A 20,548-nucleotide genomic window follows, 5' to 3' on the forward strand; every position below is an offset into this window, starting at 1 on the left:
TTCAGCCAAATCTGGGAGACTTTATCCATTAGATGCACAGAATAGTCTTCACAATGGCTTTGGAGATGTTCCTTTGCCGCCTCCTTCCCAAGGAGGGGTCTGGTTACTCAAAATGAAGATGCCAGCCAGCTATCTGTTCACATCATAATAGCTCTCTGTTTCAGTGCTAACTAAGTGCTAATAAAGATTCTTAGCTAGGCTCTGTCAGATTCATTCTTTGTCTTCACCAATGGTGCTCCAGGATCTCTTGCATTGCTTCATCTCAGGGAATCCTTCTGAAAACTGGAAGAATTCAAGAATCCACAAATGCAGAAAGAACAGAAATGATCTGATCTGAGGCTGTCATTGCCTGTTCATTCCAAGCTAAGGCTTTGGATTAATCATGCAACAGAGCTTAGGAACAAACCTAAGGTCCCTATGGAATCCAACTGGCTTCATCAATTGTCTGGGGCAGACCACTGAATTGGTCCTTTCTCCCTGCAGTGGAAGTTAGCTGCAGAGAACGCTATGGCTAGGAGGGCATGATCTCTCCTTCATAAGAGATTGATGTCAATACTCCTCAACACCAAAGCACACCACAATTCTCAGATGAAGACCAGATCTAATGACGTAGACCTCTGAATAGGGCCCTGAATAATCTGGATTAGATCCATTGTTGCCATGAACTTCCAAGCTGCCTCTGACTCTGGGCCCACAGAAAGCAGGTTGAAGTCTCTCAAAATCATGAGCCTAGGAAACTCCACCTGACACAGAGCTGAGAAGCACAGATAGGGAAGCTGCCACACAAGAAGAAAGTACAGAGGCAGCAATCCCAATTGATCCCTCTGGCCCAGTTTCATAAACAAGGTTTATGAAACAGTATACCATATCCAATGCAGCACCCTTGAAAACTAGCAAAGATTCCTGGATGACAACAGCCACACTTCCTCTTTTCCAAAACCCTGGAGGACAAATTTCTGGGTAGGGAAATCCACCGCTTTGGATCCAATCAGATTTCAGTATGCAGAATAGGTTGGTTCCCTAAGAACAGCCCACACCTATCTTCTGCTGTATCACCCTCTGTCACTTTCCTGATATATCTTTGCTTGTCTTCTCCTCCAGCACTACATCCAGTTCCTCCAGCTGATGTGCTCCCATCTCCAGATGAAAGGCTTACATCACCACACTCTTGCATATATAGTGCAATATAGGATGTGACAAACACCCCCCTATGTAATGGTACTTCTGCCTAACATCCAGCATCCGCTATTTGGTACATCTGCCCATATGACACTGGACATCCAACTTCATCCCATACATCATCTTCCAACTACCCTTCTCTCAGGTAATGGACCAGGAGAAAAACCAGCTATACCCTCATCTAGCCCATTGGCCCAGATAAGTTTTCCACTGTTTTTCACAGAAGCAGAAGAAATTACAGCCTCACCAGTTGCCCTTTCCCACAGCCAGTTTAGATCAGGGATGTCAAACTCACAATGTCATGTGACGTATTGTAACGTATCGCAACTTTTTTGCCTTTGCTGACAATGGGGTGGGCGCGGTTTTGACACCCCTGGTTTAGATTATTAATCTGGCCCTTCTCTCACAATCCTTTGGAACCATTGAGGTAAACAGACCAGGTCTGCTGCAAAGTGTAATACATAAAGCAGTATTCACCCCATTTTAATGTACATTGCATAATCAACAAACATTTAAAAGGGTGGAATTGACTGTGTCACATCTGCCCTCTTGACTTTTTGACCCACACTCTCACAGTGGCACTTGGATTTTATTTCCTTTCTCAGTTCTAAATTATTTTCTAAAATGATAATCTCTATTGTTTTTTTAAATGTTTATTATCACCTTGATCAGGACAGTCACCTCTTGGGTACTATTGGGATTAACTGGCCCAAATTTCCTCCATACATCAAGTACCGCAGCTGGTTCTGTATTTAAAAAGAGGGGAGAAACATGTAATAACAGAAACATATGACAAAAATATATAAGAGAATGACTTCTTCTATTATAGCATTGCTCTTACACTGAGGAATAATTATAATAATGGAGCAAATGAGCTGTTTTTTAAAATAGATTTTAAAAGATAATACACAAGCATGGAAAATGAGAGCATTTTGGAAAGATAGTGTAGGAGGCTACTACTACACTATATAGGAAGCTACTATATTATAGCAAATAGCTTTAATATCAAGAGCTGCGGAAGATCCAATCACATACTAGTAATCTATGGGATGGCCACATTTCCATTTTTCAATCAATGGTAAACTGACTGATGCTTCCTTCATTTCTTTCTAGAACTGTTGTTGAATAATAACACTTACTGAACCTATACTGTTTGATTTGCCTCAGTAATATGGAGAGTGACAGCTTCTCTACCAACTTGCTGGAGAGGAAAACTACCTATAACTGAGTTTGTACCTACCCATAAGTAGTACTGATACCCAGTAATTATTAATAAATTATGTAATAGATCAGTAAGTAGCTATTAGCTGTTACTTTATCAACCCAAGTTCAGGTTTTCAGTTGAAACATAAAAGGCAGGCCTTATTCACAAAACATGCTGAATCACAATCTAGTCAAATCATATTTAAGTTTAGTGTGTTATGTGAACTCGGTTAGTGTTATCAGTTTCTGGTTCAATGGATTATTCAGAGAAAATTGGGGCAATGGTGTAAACTAAGTTAACTTTATATAAGTATGTTATGTTAGTACTGTACTGGGAAACTTTTTAAGTATTGAACATATCATCATTTCTCCCCTCTCCCTGACAATGAGAACAGAATAACAACTGCATAAGATACAACAGATTCAAAATAAAAGTATCACAAAGCTGCCTGACTTTGCCAAATAAGGACTTCCAATAGCTAATACATTCAGGAAATGACAATTTTAATAGGAAATTATGGGGAAAGGTTCACCTGATGAATTTCAGATCAGAATGTAGAAATAGCAATAGCACTTAGACCAGACATGTCAAACTCACGATGTCACATGATGTCGCGCGACATATCGAAGCTTTTTCCCCATTGCTGGCAATGGGGGGGGCGCAGTTTCTTTGTGATGCGTCCGGCCAATGGGCTGGCAGTTTGACATTCCTGACTTAAACTTATATACCCCTTCATAGTGCTTTTCAGCCCTCTCTAAGCGGTTTACAGAGTCAGCATATTGACCCCTACAATCTGTCTCCTTGTTTTACTGACCTCGGAAGGCTGAGTCAACCATGAGCCAGTCAAGATTGAACTCCTGGAGTGAGCAGTGAGTTAGCCTGCAGTACTGTAACCACTGCCCCACCATGGCATATGTATATGTATAGGTATAGGTATATGTATATGTAGAACCCAGTTCTGTCAGCAGGAGTCACTAATTCTCTAATAATATGACTTCCTGTAAAATATATATAAACTATACAGCTAAAAATTCGACTCTTGGGTATATTATCCATAATAAATATCGATCACCAAGAGAAAGTAGTAAAATTTTAATAGCCAAGCTTTCGTTGGGACCACCCAACATCGTCAGGGTTTAAAAGCAGACGCTAGAGAGAAAGCTTCTGACGATGTTGGGTGGTCCCAACAAAAGCTTGGTTATTAAAATTTTACTACTTTCTCTTGGTGATCATTCATATATACATATACATATACATACATACATATATATATATATATATATATATATATATATATATATATATATATGTGATCATTCATATATATATATATATATATATATATATATATATATATATATATGATAATATGGCTTCTTGTAATATAACTATTAAACTTTTACATGAGGTTGACAAAAAAGAATGAAACTGTGGGCTAACCAGAGTTGTATCTCAATATGTTGTATTTCTTACTGAGGTTAGAAAGTTTCTCCTTAGAGCACATGGCTTGTGGTAACTATCAAAGGGAAAGAGAAAAAAAGCTTGGAGGTATTTTACTGCTAAGCCTACATAGATCTCTCCTGTTCCTGAGTGAGTTCCCAGTGGCAATAATATTCCTTCTTTTGTAGAGCATTTGGCTGGTTAGGTCAACTCACTTTTTAAAATTGCTTTCTTATCCTCAGTCGCTGTTATTTTAAATACTCAGGTGAAATGAGATAGCAAAAAGCAGACTAGGTTATCCCTAAATTTGACAGTAGTAGGACTGGCAAGGACCAAATAAAGAGTGGGGTTTCTTATCTTGAACTTCTGCAATTTGATATGAATTATACTAGACATATTATTTCCATTAAATGCCTAAGGACTGGTTCCCATGTCTTGCTTTTCCCAGTTTGAGGTTGGTTGCTCAAAGACAGGAGCATATGTTGTCTTCAATCTGTCCCTAACCCACATAAAGACAACCTCCACCCTTTCTTTTTCGCTCCATTTCAAAAATAATGTTTTACAATTTCCCTCAGCTCAAGAAATGTTGTATAGTTGAGCTTCCTTTCTTTCTACCCAAATATCTCTCTTCCAGCTTGCCCATGGAAAACATGGTAAGAAAACCCCATCTCTCTGGTTATTGGTTGCTGTCTTCCATGGCCTTCTCATGGAAGGCTTCCTGCTCAGTGGTGGGATTCAAATATGTGAACAACCAGTTCTCTGTGTGGATGCAACTTCTGGAAGTCCATTCTGGACCTGGGCAACAAAAAATTAGCTACCGGTTCTGCCAAACTGGTGCAAACTGGCTGGCTCCCACCACTGTTCCTGCTCCTTCTGAAAGGATACTCCCATTGTGGACCAGTAAAGCTCTGAACTTTTGCCCTCCACTTGTTTTTAAAAGGTTTGGTGGAGGACTGGTGAAAAAGTACACTTTTTCTTTTACAAATTAATCTGTGAAAGCATGGTCTGTCCTTTCATTTTTTTTAAATGGATGAGGGCTCTGCCAATCTCCTCTTGCCTAAGTACTGTAGCAAAAAGCAGGGTAGAAGAGTCCTTGCCACCACACCCACCTGTCCACTGGCAGATAAGGGGAATGGGAAAAGCATTGGGGGGTGCCTTACGCAAAAGAACATCAATGGAAAACTCTTATCCCCAAAGACTGCCTGCGTCAAATGAAGTGATTGATACTTGCTTTCCCCAGCAAGTTAGAAGGAATAAAGGAGGTGGTATCTGCCATCTGGAATGAAGATCCTGACTAACATGAATGCCAATGCTGAAAAATGGATTGACAGTAATGTCTTCAATGGGCTTCATTTCCAGCCACTTTCAGTATGGGAAAAAGCAGTTCAAGGCTGCCACATTAGCTGCATATACAGGTAGTCCTCACTCAATGAACGATTGTTTAGTGACCATTCAAAGTTACAATGTGGCCCCCAAAAGGTACTTGTGACCCAATGAGAGATTTCGGACAGTGGCACCTGACGCCCTCCCCCCAAGTCACATGACCACATTTCCAACCCCCTGGAAACAGGCTGGCCTATATGTTTGATTACAGACTTCCACTGTCATCCGATGAAATTTATGATTTTTTTTTGCTGGAAACCAGCCTTTGGAGCCAATTTCTAGCAAAAAAAAAAAAAGCGCAACGTAATGCATTTACTTGCTTAACAGCCAAAGTGTTTGCTTAATAACGGTGACATTTGCTTAATGACTGCCATGTTCAGTTAACAACTGTCTCAAAAAAGGTTGTAAAATGAAGTCAGTTATGTGGGTGCCTCAACTCATGACCATTATGACTTACAATGGAAATTCCAACTGCATTATGATCAATAAGTCGAGGACTACATATAAAAGCTGAAAGAAGATGATGAAAATGATACAGGAAACAAGAGCAAAAAGATATAAACTAGTATTCCAGTTCCTGAGTGACAGCTGTCTTTTTGCTGAAAATACTCAGAAACCTCTAATTAGTTGATTTATAGTGGCTTCAATTCTTTAACCATTCTCTGTGGAATCTTTTTTCTTTGACTTGAAAAAGATGTTCAAGAAAAAAAGAGTGAAACTCACCTTTCTCTGGAGTAAGATATACTGTAGACTCACTCCATCTGCTCCACAAGCTTCTGGGGTGAGTTAGTTTGCATCTAATTTGAAACTCATACTTTGTATTTGCATCTAAGTTGTACTCAGTGTAAAGTTCGTTTCTTAAATTAGCATCCCAGTCTCTCACCTAAAACAGAGAAACAGTAAAATCCAATTTTGTACTCAGCCTAAATCTTTGGTTCCTACACAGCTTGGTGTGAACCCCAAAGCCTCCATCTATAGTGGAAATTAATTCTGTTTTCAAATATGATTTACTGTTGTAGTTTGTTTTCCTAACAGTCAACCTCTCCTTTTTTTAAAATCAGTGATAATTGAATAAATCAAACAGAAATAGCGCATTCTCAGGGCTAGCATCCTCAAAGCAGGGACATTAAAAACAGCAATATGGGTAATAATGTTAGATTCCAGATGAATATGACTTAGATGGCAATAAAAATTATTTTGGCTGCATTTGGGAATATTCCTATTTATTTTACTTAATGAGATGTACTTTTGCCTCAAAGTCATGTTTGGATAGCAACACTCAATAGACACTCAGAAGTTTCTGGAGTTCAATCACAAACTATATGTTCATCATTGGATCTCTCAGCATTTCTGTTAAGATAATATACCTGAATTTAATTAGAACAGTGGTTCTCAATCTTTTTAATGCCGCGACCCCCAACCGGTCATAAGTTGAGGACTACTCAACCGGTCGTAAGTTGAGGACTACTCAACTGGTGCAGCACCGTTTGCAGAATGGGACTTTTGGCGGACTCAGCAGGGCAGAGACAGCCTGGACAATTCCTATTGGCTTTTGAAAGCCAATAGAATTAGACTCTATTCAAGAGAGTCTATTCTATTGGCTTTCAAAAGCCAATAGAATAAAAGGGAGTAGCACAGCTAAGAAAAAGGGGGGGAAAATGGCGGACTGCGTTGTTTGGCGACCCCCGTGAAATGGTCATTCGACCCCAAATGCGGTCCCAACCCACAGGTTGAGAACCACTAAATTAGAACAATGATGCTTACTCAGTCTGTTTTGGGATTATCTGAGAAAGAATTTAAGTTAAAGTAGTGCTAAAGGAAACGATCTTTCCATCACGTTTACAGCTATGTATATATTTAATTTTCTAAAAAGCAAATGCAAAGATAATACATATCTCCTTCCTACTCTGTGGTTAGCAACATTTTGTTCGTGCTAAAGGGAGGGAGGAAAACATACTTATCTATAACAAACTGAGATTGCATCAAAAGTGACAACATCATGCAAATTCTTTTTTTGTACATGTGCCCCAAAGTCTTAGTATGTTAGTTTTGTGTTTGATGTCATGATATGAAACTTGATTAGTCACTTGCCCCTTTGCTTCCACCTATGGACCCCCATATCTTTCTGTGTCTGCTGGCTTGCTACTCTGGAGATGATATAGTGCAAGGGTCTCCAACCCCCGGTCCATGGACTGGTACTGGTCTGCAGCATGCCAGCAATCAGTCTGCACAAACAAGCAAAGCCCCATCCACGGAATGCAATCAGCACACAAAACCACACACACTCTCTGGTCCGCGGAAAAACCTCTCTCCACGTAACCGGTCCCTCGTGCCCAAAAGGTTGGGGATCTCTGATATAGTGGAGAAAGAAGAGTCATCACAGGCTGGGTAAAGGAAGATTCACTGCATCCCAGCACTATCACCTTTCTATATCAGCTTGTTCATTCATAGAATAGCCATGCATTCAACTCAATCAGTCTAGGAATTGCATACTGTACTGAAGATATAAAAATATATAGGTATGGCATTCTTTCAGTTGTATTAATAAATGCATTCTTCAATTATATATTTATTAAAACATGGGAGACACTGTTTAGATTTATCTTTCTTATAAAATAAAAACTTTTCAAACTGTATAGCCAGAACTATACCAAATAATCACTTGTAATTCACTGAATGGATCACAGGTCAAGTATTCTTATCAACTTTGCCCTCCTGATAATCTTTATAGTTTTCTATAAACTCCATTCATCATGGCAAAGGATATGATTCTTTTATTTACATCCTGCCACAATAAAAAATATTTTAGCAATTAAAAAGATTATAGAATTTGAAATCCTAAAATAGCGGATAGATGAGGAAAGCTGTTTTAGGTCTAATGTGAACCTGAATTGTTTGACGATTTTGTTGTTATTTTAAAAAGTGTAATTTATCTTTGTAGCATCAAAGAGAGAAAAGCTATAAATCCAGATTATATGCATATGAAAACAAGTTCAATTATGTGTTGTTTTATCTATTGCTCTTTCTGGAATATAAGAAAGATATTATTCCTATATCTTTTCTTATACATTTGTATACTGTGGTGCTTCTAAATATTTAAAGTGTTCATACAACCACTCACCCATGCACACACACAAATGCACACATACATATTTATTTTCAAATAGTATATATAAGCATTTCATACACACACACACACACACACACACAGACACAGACACATACCCACACACACAACTTATTAACCATTTTACAAAATGAACCCTACTAAGCATTGCTGCTATTAACTGCTAGGATCTGTTGTTTTCCCAACTTCCGTAAATCTGAAGACTTCTGTAATTCTCGTGAAGGGAATATTTGGATAAAAGCTCCTACTGCATATATAATAAAGTTTAAATCTGTTTTGGAGAAATACAGGCATATACAATGTAAACCCTGTGTCTAGAGCAGACATGTCAAACTCACGACGTCACGTGACATCACGTGACATATCAGAGCTTTTTTCCCATTGCCGGCAATGGGGTGGGCACGGTTTCCTGGTGATGCGTCCAGCCTATGGGCTGGCAGTTTGACACCCCTGGTCTAGAGGAAATGTTTCACCACAAAATCAAAATATTGAGTCTACAAAGTTATCATCATCCAACTGAATTATAAAATGGAATTATACTGGGATCAATTAAAAACTTCACTGCTAATTGGAAGAAGGAAGAAAGCCAATGTCTTACATGCCAAGTGTCACTTATTGTCTCTTTATATCGCTCCTCACAATACGTCTCCTTGATTGCTGTTTGCCTTTTCCAATGTATTATAGTCTTGAATGCTGGAGACTCTATTGTTTTATTTTGAACAACAACAGGTACAGCTGGTGTTACTAAAAGAAACACAAGAATGGCACATCTAATTTACAACAGTAGCATTATTAGCATCTTCCCAACATGCATATTTTAGAAGATTGTTCTTCTAGTTCAAAAGAAGTACAATAACACCTGCTATAGTTTCTACATCAGTTCATTTCTTAGGTGAGGGGTGTCAAACAGCCGGCCTGCAGGCCGTATGCGTCACGTGGAAGCTGTGTCCACCCCAGCTACAGCAAGGGGAAAAAGTCGCAATATGTCGTAATACATCATGTGACGCGGCGAGTTTGACACCCCTGTCTTAGATCTTTTGTTATATAGTTACTTTCCACAAAATACATTGTTTTGTTAATGCTTATAGATCGAGTCCCACTGTGCTTTCCAAATGCTGTCACTACCCTGAATGTTATTCTTATTTTGAGAGTTCACTTAATACCTATCGATGAATCTAATTCAAGAATTTTCACTAAGTAGTGAGACTTTTTTTTTTAAAAAAAAAGGACACTCAAATTTAATCTCCAGTTTCACCACTAGCGATTTATAGCATTTTCACTTCATTACCCAGACATTGCAGAAATAATACAAAGCCTGACCTCAATTCCTGTTATTTTAGCAAAACGGTCATTGAACGCTTGTTGAAAACACTGAAAATCACTAGTACAGAAATGACCTACCTTTCTTCAGCTCACATACTTAGAAACAGAAGAAAATAGAATTGTTCTTCATCAATACTTTTCAAAAATCACTCCAGTTCACATCATACATGGTACTACAACATATGACTTACTGGTGACAACCCTAACAATACTGGTGGATTTGAGACACAAGTGATCCAAACCCTATTCAACTCAACAATTTATAGAACACACATGGACACGTGCCATATGGAAATGCCTAATTTTGCTTTGGGTGAATCATATTTCCAATTCTCGCAGAAAAAAAAATGTGTCCAGTAGAGGCACTAATTTACAAAAGTAGGCATTTTCCTTCAGTTTTGCCATTGTTGTCTTGTGAGCTCTTGTGTCTTACAGCAGGATTGCAGTGTGATTGCACAGAGCAGGACAGACACTTAATCCCTTTTTGCTGCAACTAACAAAGTAGAAGAAATATGAATACTGAGATCCTGCAGTCTGGCACTTATGACTGCTTTGGGGAATATGTGTTGGGGTAGGGACAGAACATTGCTCTCTGGAACTCGTAACATGGATTTGAGACCAAGGAAGTCCTTTATTATGACCTTGTCATGGGTTTTGCCAGGCATGCAAAAATATAAGTAAGAGCATGGACATCTTTCCCAACGTGGAGCTCAAACTGAATTGACTTTAACTCCCAGAATTCTTGGTGGAGAGCTCATATTGGCTGGGGAATTCTGAAAATTGAAGTCCCTACATTCTAGAATTTCCAAGGTAGAGTAACATTGGTGTAGAGGAAGGTTGCTCTACAACAATAAAGTTTTTATGTTTTATATTTTTAGTTTCCGATGTCTGTTGGGCTTTCCCCATTTGACTCAGGTATGAATATTTAAACATCCTCATGCGACATTTGGTCTTTTAATTCTACTTAATTTATAAACTAAAAAAAATCAGAGTGATATTATCTCATGATATGTATAATGTCTGGCTCTCAAAATCATCATGGTCATAATTTATTCACTTTGTATGCCGCAGAAGTCTCAACAACTCTGAGCAGTTCACAACTGAACAAAGAAATAATAAAATGAAGGATCAGGGTGTCCAAGAATTTACTTTCCAAGTTTTAAGCTGCCACTTCTAAAATTCCTTTGAAAGTTTTTAGTATAAAAATACTAGTGACAAATTTCACGGAAACTGCAACATGTGTTTCTGGGGGAGGGGGAAATAGTTTTTCTTTTAAAAAAACCCTGAATCATATATTACCTATACTGTTGAGATCAACATGATGTTCCTCTGAACGAATTCCACCCAAGTAATTTTCAGCATGGACTGAGATGGAAAGAGTTTCATTTTTCTGTAGTTGATTCAATGGAATAATAACCGAGCTTCTGTTTGAGACAAATCCCTTGTTCTCTTCTGTGAATAAACTACAAAGATCAAAGAAGAGTTGAAATAAAAACGTATCTAGTTAAATATTTGAATGTGTAACTAAAACAAGATCTGTAAATATTGTTCTAGCAAAGTCATTGTTATTAGGGGTCAGCATGTTATAGTAGACTTTTCTTTTCCCCCTCACATGTTAAGCATAATCCAGCCACTGGTAATTTTGTTTAAATTCTACTGCTTTCAAAGGGAAGCTAGCTTTGGAATACAATACAGTCCTATAAAATATCAGCGCAACAAAAGTGATCATTTCCAAGGCCATGTTCAAAAAGAGAGAACAATCTGTAATTAAAAAAAATAGCAGAAAGATAATAAGTCTTATCCTGCCAGATAGTTTTTCCATTCCAAGATATTTTTTCTCCCTGCTGAAATACATGGAACTTAAAACAACTGTTCATTTCTCTGCCTAAAATTCAAACCAGCATTATAAATGTAGAAAGGGGCAAATAACTTATTTTAGGGATATTCTTGAGAGTTGTCTAAACAAATTAGGAATGTTTACTTTGTCACCTTTGAGTTAAAATCATTCTACATTGCTGTTTATCACCTTTTCTACCTCTCAAACCCACAGAAAACAGTTGGAAGCCCTGCAATTTTTCTCACTTCTATTAACCTAGAAATTAAAACAGTCAAAGAATATGATGAGTCATCCTATGTTTTCACTCCAAAAGATCAACCGCAGTTTGCAAAAATACATAATATTCTCAATGTCTTGACTCCTAAACTTTGGTGAAACAATTATTTGCTACTCCATGAAAATAAGTATTGTTAATACTTCATCAAAATTTAGATTACATAAAATATATATTTGGCTGTTTGCATAATATGCATTCTGAGGAGAAAGGAAAATAGGATTCTTGCTAATTTCAGCTTCTCACATCTAGGTTATTGTGTATCAAATAATAATTGCTAGGGCCATAAACCATCAAATTAGCCTGAACTGGGAGCTTCAGACAAAATGCATTTATCTGATCATAGTTCAGAAACAGCATGTTCCTTCAAGCCATCATGCCATCTTTCCCCTTTAAGAGCTTGTGAATAGGATGCAATGTTGGTTGGCATTCAGGGAAACTGACTGAAAAAACAGTTGCCACTAATGGTAATAATAAAAAGACACGTCAGAAGCTCTACTCAAGTTTCAGCACTGGCAGTAGACAGCTTGCCCCCTTCCTCCAATTTCACTGCCCAGTTATCATGAGGGTCTGATAATATGGGACATAGAACAGGGGTCTTCAAGCTTGGCCCTTTTATGACTAGTGGACTTCAACTCCCAGAATTCCTCAGCCAGCGTGCCTGGCTGAGGAGTTCAAGTCCACAAGTCATAAAAGGGCCAAATTTGAAGACCCCTGACATAGAGGCTCAGAGCTGCTTGAAAAGCTGAAAATAAAGTCTGGGTGGAATGATGAAAGAATGAATACTATAAAATTAAAGATATTGCTGAAGAAACCTTACAGTTTCTACTATATAGAGAGGTCTCCATTGTGAAAGCCAGAACTGCCTTCAAATGTAGCAGTAGCAAGACCATAGTGAGATACAGTATCTCACTGCTGGAATGAGAATATCTGCTGTGCATGATGACCTCTTTCCTTCTTGACCATGTACAGCCAGCATTAAGGAGATGGCAGCACTGGAAATCTTTCTGACTATCAATCAAAGGAATAGCCACCTCCTTTTCAATGTCATTTCCTTGTATGTTCTTTCTAGGTAAGCAAATACTGCTTTAAAAGGCCAGCTCTTTCCATCTCTCTCGTTCTCACCATATTTCTTAAACCATAAGAAGGCAGTGAAAATCCCATTCAACTTAAGCAATACCCTTTATTTTGGCTTCTATTTTTATACAAATATTCACTTCATTTGTCCAGATGTCAGCTTTCATGCGGTAGGAATAAACTTCAAAAATATGAAAATATGAATTAAAAAATATTGATTCTCAAAACTGAATTAATGTTCTGTATATAATGACCCTTTTAACCAATGTATTTGTCCAGATGGCAACTTTTATGGGACAGGACTAAACTTCAAAAACTACAAAATCTCAAAATATTGAATCTCAAAATTGGATTAATATACTGTATGTAATAACTCCTATATCAAATGGAGCACCTGATGGATACTGCAGAAACACATTTAAATGAAATATTCATTTCATTGTTTTTCCAACAACATAATTATTTTCATATGGAGCTCCTATAAATCTAAAATATTTTTTACTTTTGAAAAAGATGCAATGTAAGAACCTATTGAAGTTCAATTAACACCTTTTAAAAATTCTTTTGACATTTATTCCTATCACATGGAATTTAATATCTGGTCAGATAAAATGGATTATCACTTCCCTACTTGCAACTACTATAGAAGGCATGTTATTCAGCATTAGAAAGATAAACATATGGTCCCAGCTATCAAATATACTACAGAAACAGTGTTATCAACAATGTATGAATCAATAGCAATAGCACTTAGACTTATATACCTCTTCACAGAGTTTTATAGTTCTCTCTATGCCAGCGGTTCTCAACGTTTGTGTGACGGCGACCCCCGTCACACAAACGTTATGCGCATGCGCGGCGCGGCGTGCATGGGGGCGGGGGGCCCGCGCATGACGCGCATGCGCGGCGGCGCCCCCACGCGCGGCGCTCATGGGGCGGCCCCCCCACGTGCGGCGCGCATGCGCGGTGGCGCCCCCGGAGGCGCGCCGCCGCCCCCACGCGCGGCGCGCATGCGCGGTGGCGCCCCCGGAGGCACGCCGCCGCCCCCACGCGCGGCGCGCATGCGCGGTGGCGCCCTTCGGAGGCGCGCCGCTGCCCCCATGCGCGGCGCGCGTGCGCGGCATCACCCCCCCGGAGGCGCGGCGCGCCCCCGGAGGGGACAAAATTGCGGGTCGCCGCGTTTGGCGACCCCACAAAAGAGGTCGATCGACCCCAAATGGGGTCGCGACCCACAGGTTGAGAACCGCTGCTCTATGTGGTTTACAGAGTCAGCATATTGCCCCCAACAATTTGGGTCCTCATTTTACTAAGCTCAGAAGAATGGAAGGCTAAGTCAACCTTGAGCTGATGAGGATCAAACCCCTGGCAGTCAGCAGAATTATCCTGCAATACTGCATTCTACATAGATTAGGTAAGATTGATTATAATAAATGATTTCCATTAACTGAAATGTTTATTTGACAACTTTTATGCACTCCCTTTGTTGTTTTTTTTATTTTAGCTCCCCCCCCTTTCTTTATAGCAATAGCAATAGAATTGAGGCTTATATACCTCCCCATGGCACTTTACAGCACTCTCTGGGTGGTTTACAATGTCAGCATTATTTGCATATTGCTCCCTAACTTTTCTGGGTTCTCATTTTACTGACCTCCGAAGGATGGAAGGCTGAACCAACCTTGAGGCCTGTCAGGATCGAACTCCAGGCGGTGGGCAGAGTTTGTATGCAATACTGCACTTTAACCATTGTGCCACCATAATTTTGGATATTCTTTTTTGTTATACGGTTAATAAAAGCAGAAAAAAAGTCAGCTTGCAAAATATACAAGGCCAATCAAGTTATTTTGGCCTCTGAGAGAGACAACCTTGCAGTGTTGCTGCCTTTTTCTAGGTACCAAAAAGCAGGTGTCTGCAGTGGCTATCTTACTCTGACCAATAGTGGGATAAGACCTGTAGTCAGGGATCTATGAAGGATAACTTGCCCAAAAAACTTCCAAACCTGGCACAGGTTTCATGGCCATTGCACACAACAGCTAGCCCAGTTAGCCTAGGCCAGGGGTAGGCAACCTTGGCTCTTTTATGACTCGTGGACTTCAACTCCCAGAATTCCTGAGCCAGCAACCTACCCCAGGCCTAGCGGGTGGCCATATTGCAACCATGATGAGGACTCTTAATCAAATACATGTGAAGATAACTGACTGGGAGAGGCTGCTGCAATACATTGCCTTGTTCTCAGGAAATTAACAAAACCATAAACTTGGGAGGTGCTGTATCTCATTAGTGCTGCCAGACTTGCATAAAAGTGTGTGTTGTATATCAAGTCAAAGGCACTTATTTTGTTATTGCCTTAAACTTGAATTAAAAATAGGCTTTGTGACCTCTTTTTTTGCAGAAAATGTAAGTGGGTCACGTTTTTCTTTTTCACTCATCAGAAGTATGGCATTAGTACGTTTGACCTTGGTTTGTGGCTCCGAGCTGGGAAACCACAGCACAATTACCATTTTGTCATATCTTAAAAGTTTGATTTGAAATTGTAGTTAACCTAGTTTTAGGAGTAGACTTTACATGACAGGCAAATACATATCACAAAGTCCCAGCCATGCTGTTGGTTGAGTTCTGTTTGCTTGTTTTAATAAAAACTGGACTCTGCTGGCTACATTTGTCAACGGAGGAGCGACAGTATGCTTAATGATATCCCTGCAGTTGATTTTGCCCATAAAATTCTATCCCAATCCACTCTTCCAATGATTCCTGGCACAAATTTATGTTTGTATTTTTGTTTACTCCAGAAACCAGCTAGCGGGTGGGTATATAGTAAAATGCCTAGTGATTAAACAATCCCTTCCTTCCCACTGCTCTGCTGGTCAAAAGGATGGTCTATGATCAGGGTGACAAACTGTCAGCCTGCAGGCCAGTTGCATCATGCGGAGGTTGCACCCACCCCAGCTCTGGCAATGCGAAAAAAGTCACGATACATCGCGACACATCACATGACGCAGTGACTTTGACACCCATGGTCTATTATGATGTTGATCTTTACAGAAAAAATCACTAAGCATCTCATCCTCAGTATAGTTAACATGAATAGTGAAGCTCAAAACCTAGATCACAATAAATGAGAGATAAACTAATGAAATTTGTTAATTGCTGCTGCTTCTCCTACCAGATATTGATGTAAGTTTCCAGAGCACAGAGGATCCCTGGATGATATCCACTGAACATCAATGCTTTTTTTTTTTTTTAAAAAAAAAAAAACTATCTCAAAAAACCATCCAGAAATAATGAAAAAAAATTGATAACTGAAACCACACACTTTAAATAGTATTCTGACTATGTTTTAATTAGATTTGTATTCTAAAATGTTCAGAAGAAGATAATTATTATTAGTATTACATGTGTGTATGTGTGTGAGTATCCCTGTGTATTTGTGGAGGGAGGGAGGGAGGGAAGGAGAGAGAGAGAGAGAGAGAGAGAGAGAGAGAGAGAGCACTTTTTTATCCAAAGGACACTTAGGCAGCTGATAATTGAAAATAAAAACATTTTAAGATCTAATAAGAAGCTAATTAAGTAAGTAATTCAAAATAAAAGGACACAAACTGAAGTAAAAGATCTCAAAACTTCCCTTAAAACAGAAAGAAGGGTGTCTGAGCCCATTTTTGGTATTATTTCATTCTTGTTTTTGTGATTTATCAAGAATCGCTTTAAAAGTAAAAAAGTTTTAAATTATATTTTAAAAAGAAATGAAAAGTGATCAAAATCTTGGGAGTCTACCAAATCTTGCAAATTCTCTGTTTCTTGCAGGAGATCTCATAGGGTGTCAGGTAAGAATATGCAAGCTCTAGTGAAACTTCAGATATTTCATTTTTATTCTGGAACACTCACAACATTGTACAAAATTGTGTGATCATACCAATCATCTCTAAAGGTTGTTGATCCTTGATATAAAATGTCTGGCTAGGGATAAAGGCTGTTCTTACCTTTTCACATACAGAATGTAGCTAGTGTTTAAGTGTGTTGTCTTCCCTGGGTTCCAGGTGCAGACCACATTATTTGATTGCTCAGGTTTAATGCAGGTTAAATTGGCTGGTTTGTCAGGCAAATCTACAAATCACAGAGTTTGTAAGATTATGCTGATTGAAAAACATACCCAGAAAAATATGCAGTCATGACTCTCTATTGAATAAACATTTCCTCGCTGTCTCCTTTGCATTTAAAATGAATTTATTCAAAGTGGCTTCAAGTCCCCTTTTCCTCTAAGACAGGGGTGTCAAACTGCTGGCCCACAGGCCAGTTTCATCATACCGGAGCCGCGCCCACCCCATTGCTGGCAATGGCAAAAAAGCTCCGAGACGTCGCGAGTTTGATATGCCTGCTCTAAGATGTGCCTATGGACACATTTGCTTCAATTTGAATAAGATTCATTTGAAGACCTTCAATTGTCCTCTGTAAATATAATTGATAGTCTAAATCAGTGTTTCCCAAACTTGACAATTTTAAGGCATGTGGACTTCAACTCCCAGAATTCCACAGCCAGCGTTGCTGGCTGTGGAATTCTTGGAGTTGAAGTCCTCATGCCTTAAAATTGTCAAGTTTGGGAAACACTGGTCTAAATCAAGGGTACGCAACCTTGGCTCTTTTATGACTCGTGGACTTCAACTCCCAGAATTCCTGAGCCAGGGAATTGAAGTCCACAAGTCATAAAAGAGCCAAGTTTGCCTACCCCTGGTCTAAGTGATTTTACAATGCTTTGTATTTGTCACAAATTACTTTCTTGTCTAGCAATTCATTGTCATAAAAACATTTAATTGCTTTGGAGCTAACATTTTTTGTTATGTAGTCTCTGAAATTATATCAATACTGGTCTCTTCAGAAAGTGTCAAAAAAATATTTCCTAGTAACTGGTTTCCAGGACTGAGTGTCACCCCGCCCTATCATTCTGACAATATAAAGGATGTCCCCATGATTCTACTATTGGCATAGCAATAGTTTGATGATGCAATAAAACACTATAAATGATCCACAAGGAAATGGCTATAAGCACGGTCGTTTTTCATCAGCTTCATGATTGAATTGGGACGTCGTGTGTTGGCTTTCAAGTAAAAGTGGAGAATTCTCTTTCTGACTCTTAACTATTTGTCTTAACTATCTTTAATTAGGATTTCCCACTACTTCTCCAATGTTTATATCTAGAAGATATATACAATCAGTCCCAATTAATATGAAACTGCTGTCAATATCATTTCTACCTATTGTAAAAAATTAGATACATGGGCCAAAATTATTGTTGGCAATGCTTGTTTATCATTTCTTTGGAAATAAACCTGGAATCCTTAACCTGGAAGCATACAATGTAACTTATTTGGACTATGCAGGTTTCAGATTGGTGTTTATGTCTTACCGACATTGAAGATGTTTACTTCAAAGCAGGTGTAATAAGAATACAAAATGTACATATTTACTCAGAATTAAGTCCCATTCATTTTGTTCCACACAGCTCGCTCCCTTAGTTTAGATAATGCTTGGACTACAAACCAAGCTACAAGCTCTCCTGAAAATGAGCTATTTTTTTAAAACAACAACAACCATGTATCACCTCAAAAGCTTACCTTTAAATCTATTTGATTATCCCAAATTAATTAAGATGTTCTAGAACTGCACAGTTCATGCCGCATAGCAATGATACTTACATCCCATGCAAAACTGTGTTCCACATATCAGTCGGCTTCCGGAACTTTTGAGATAGCATGAAACTATAGAAAAGGGCTCATTATAATTCTGAAGTTTGAGCTGAACTGTAGTTTGATTTATAACGGACAGGAGTGTATCCTCGACATTGGCGTTATTTAAGCTCAGAGATAGTACCCCTTTCTGACAGTTGTTTTCCATGCAATGACAATTTATAGAAACATTATGGCCCATTTCAATGATTGGGGCTGGTTCTATCCATACACGCCCAGAACAGTTTATGATACCTGAAAAGAAACATGGGGAGAGAGGATTACTATGAATACTTTAGCAATTCATTAGAGGTAAATTCTCCATGTTTTGTGTAGCCTAACCTCGCTGGGCATGCGCAAAGAGCATACAGCTATGGGGCTAGTTATTGTCCTGAAAGACCTTTTCTGACTTTCACTAAATTGTTAATATTGCTGGCCTCTTTCAAATTTTATATAAAGTTTTATGTTTTTTTAAATATTTTATTTGTGCATTGCTCAGAATCCCTCTGTGAGGGAGAGTGGCAGTTTTAAAATCTGATAAATAAACATGAATAAATAATCTTTTAAAAGTATTTACCTAATCCCAGAGACATTCTAGGAATTAATACTGGAGGTTGGCATTTTGCTTGACAAAAGGCTTGTTCCTTTTTAAACAAACAAATGAACAAATATTTAAATGTAAGAGTGAGATGGAGCAGGGAACCAGTGCACACGAAGGAAATAACTTAAGGGTACAATGCATCCTTGGGACCAAGTTGAGTCTAGTAGAATTACTGTAGCTAGTAAAATGCTGATTGGCTGGATTAGGAACATGAGAGTCATGGCTATACACAGGAAAGGCAAATAATGTAATGTGCAGCATAACATTATAGCATTAGTGTTATACTGCACAAAAATTGTATGCAGGGCTGATACAAACTACATACTTTGTGGTTTTTGCACAATTATGTCGTGATATGTGTGACATCAGTATGGGTCCTTCTACAGCCTGTGATGGAAGATACATTACATTGAGTCAAATCATTGACTTATTGTGCCCGGAATTACCAATATTCATTGGCAGTAGTTTTCTGGGATTTCAGCTGTATTTAAAGGTGATAAAGACTGACTTCTTGCTGTAAAGCATACACTTTACTACTAAACTATGCTTTTTCTTACAACAATCTGCAATTTATTTTTATACTCCTGCCTAAAATAGTGCCACGTTTAAATATAATAATGAACTTCTGCTTTTTTTGAATATTTCATAAGCAGGAAGGCAAAAACCCATAGCAATTTTGAAGAGGAATGTGTGGTTTGTCATATAACTAGAGTTGATTCCAAAAGAGGAAGAAAGAAATCATAGTTTCCTTTAGCCAGATGTATGTACCCATAACAATTCCAATAAACCTTTTTAATTGGTCACACCAATTTGGACTGATAGAACTGTAGCCCAAAACCTCTAAAGCAGGGGTCCCCAACCCCCAGTCCATAGATCAGTAGCGGGCCGTGGCATGCCAGAAACCGGGCTGCACAAACTAGCAAAGCCCCATCTGTGGGATGCAGGCAGCACCCAAACCACGCCCCCTCCAGTCCGCAGAAAAGCTTGTCTCCACGTAATCGGTCCCTGGTGCCCCAAAAGTTGGGGACCTCTGCTCTAAAGGATATTGGATTGCTTCTTTCTGAATACATGATTTTTAAAAATGTTCTATTAATTGAAGCGTGTGAGAATAAAATGCTTTGATATTACTAAATTGGTGCCTCTTGACATTTAGCCAAGAAGACATATTGTTTTTGAAAAATTAAAATTCATGCCTCCTTAAGTTCATCTCATTATCAAATTAAGCCTAGTTCCAATATAAAAGATGATTGTAATCAAGAATTCTTGTTAGCTGGATTGAATCTTCAGCTCAGTCACACCCTCTTGATACCATAATTTATTCTTTGTGTAGCATAAGGGATACTTCCAACTCATCCTTGCTCATCTATGGTTTTGCTACAGAACCCCATC

General features: G+C 38.7%; 1 protein-coding gene across 2 annotated transcripts in view; it reads right to left on the reverse strand.

The window, feature by feature from the left end:
* The window catches only part of IL23R (interleukin 23 receptor), a 48,241-nt gene that overhangs the window by 20,566 nt on the left and 7,127 nt on the right, over nucleotides 1–20,548 (reverse strand). For both annotated transcript variants that reach the window (XM_039329118.1, XM_039329119.1), the window contains 6 exons: nucleotides 18,529–18,813; nucleotides 16,819–16,942; nucleotides 10,956–11,119; nucleotides 8,932–9,077; nucleotides 5,930–6,089; nucleotides 1,843–1,925 (listed from right to left, as the gene is read on the reverse strand). In XM_039329118.1, coding sequence (XP_039185052.1) covers nucleotides 1,843–1,925; nucleotides 5,930–6,089; nucleotides 8,932–9,077; nucleotides 10,956–11,119; nucleotides 16,819–16,942; nucleotides 18,529–18,813 — 962 coding nt within the window. The remainder of the gene's footprint in view (nucleotides 1–1,842; nucleotides 1,926–5,929; nucleotides 6,090–8,931; nucleotides 9,078–10,955; nucleotides 11,120–16,818; nucleotides 16,943–18,528; nucleotides 18,814–20,548) is intronic.

This window comes from Crotalus tigris, unplaced genomic scaffold (genome assembly GCF_016545835.1).
Source record: "Crotalus tigris isolate CLP2741 ecotype Arizona unplaced genomic scaffold, ASM1654583v1 scf7180000024387.2241675, whole genome shotgun sequence".
Taxonomy (NCBI): Eukaryota; Metazoa; Chordata; class Lepidosauria; order Squamata; family Viperidae; genus Crotalus; species Crotalus tigris.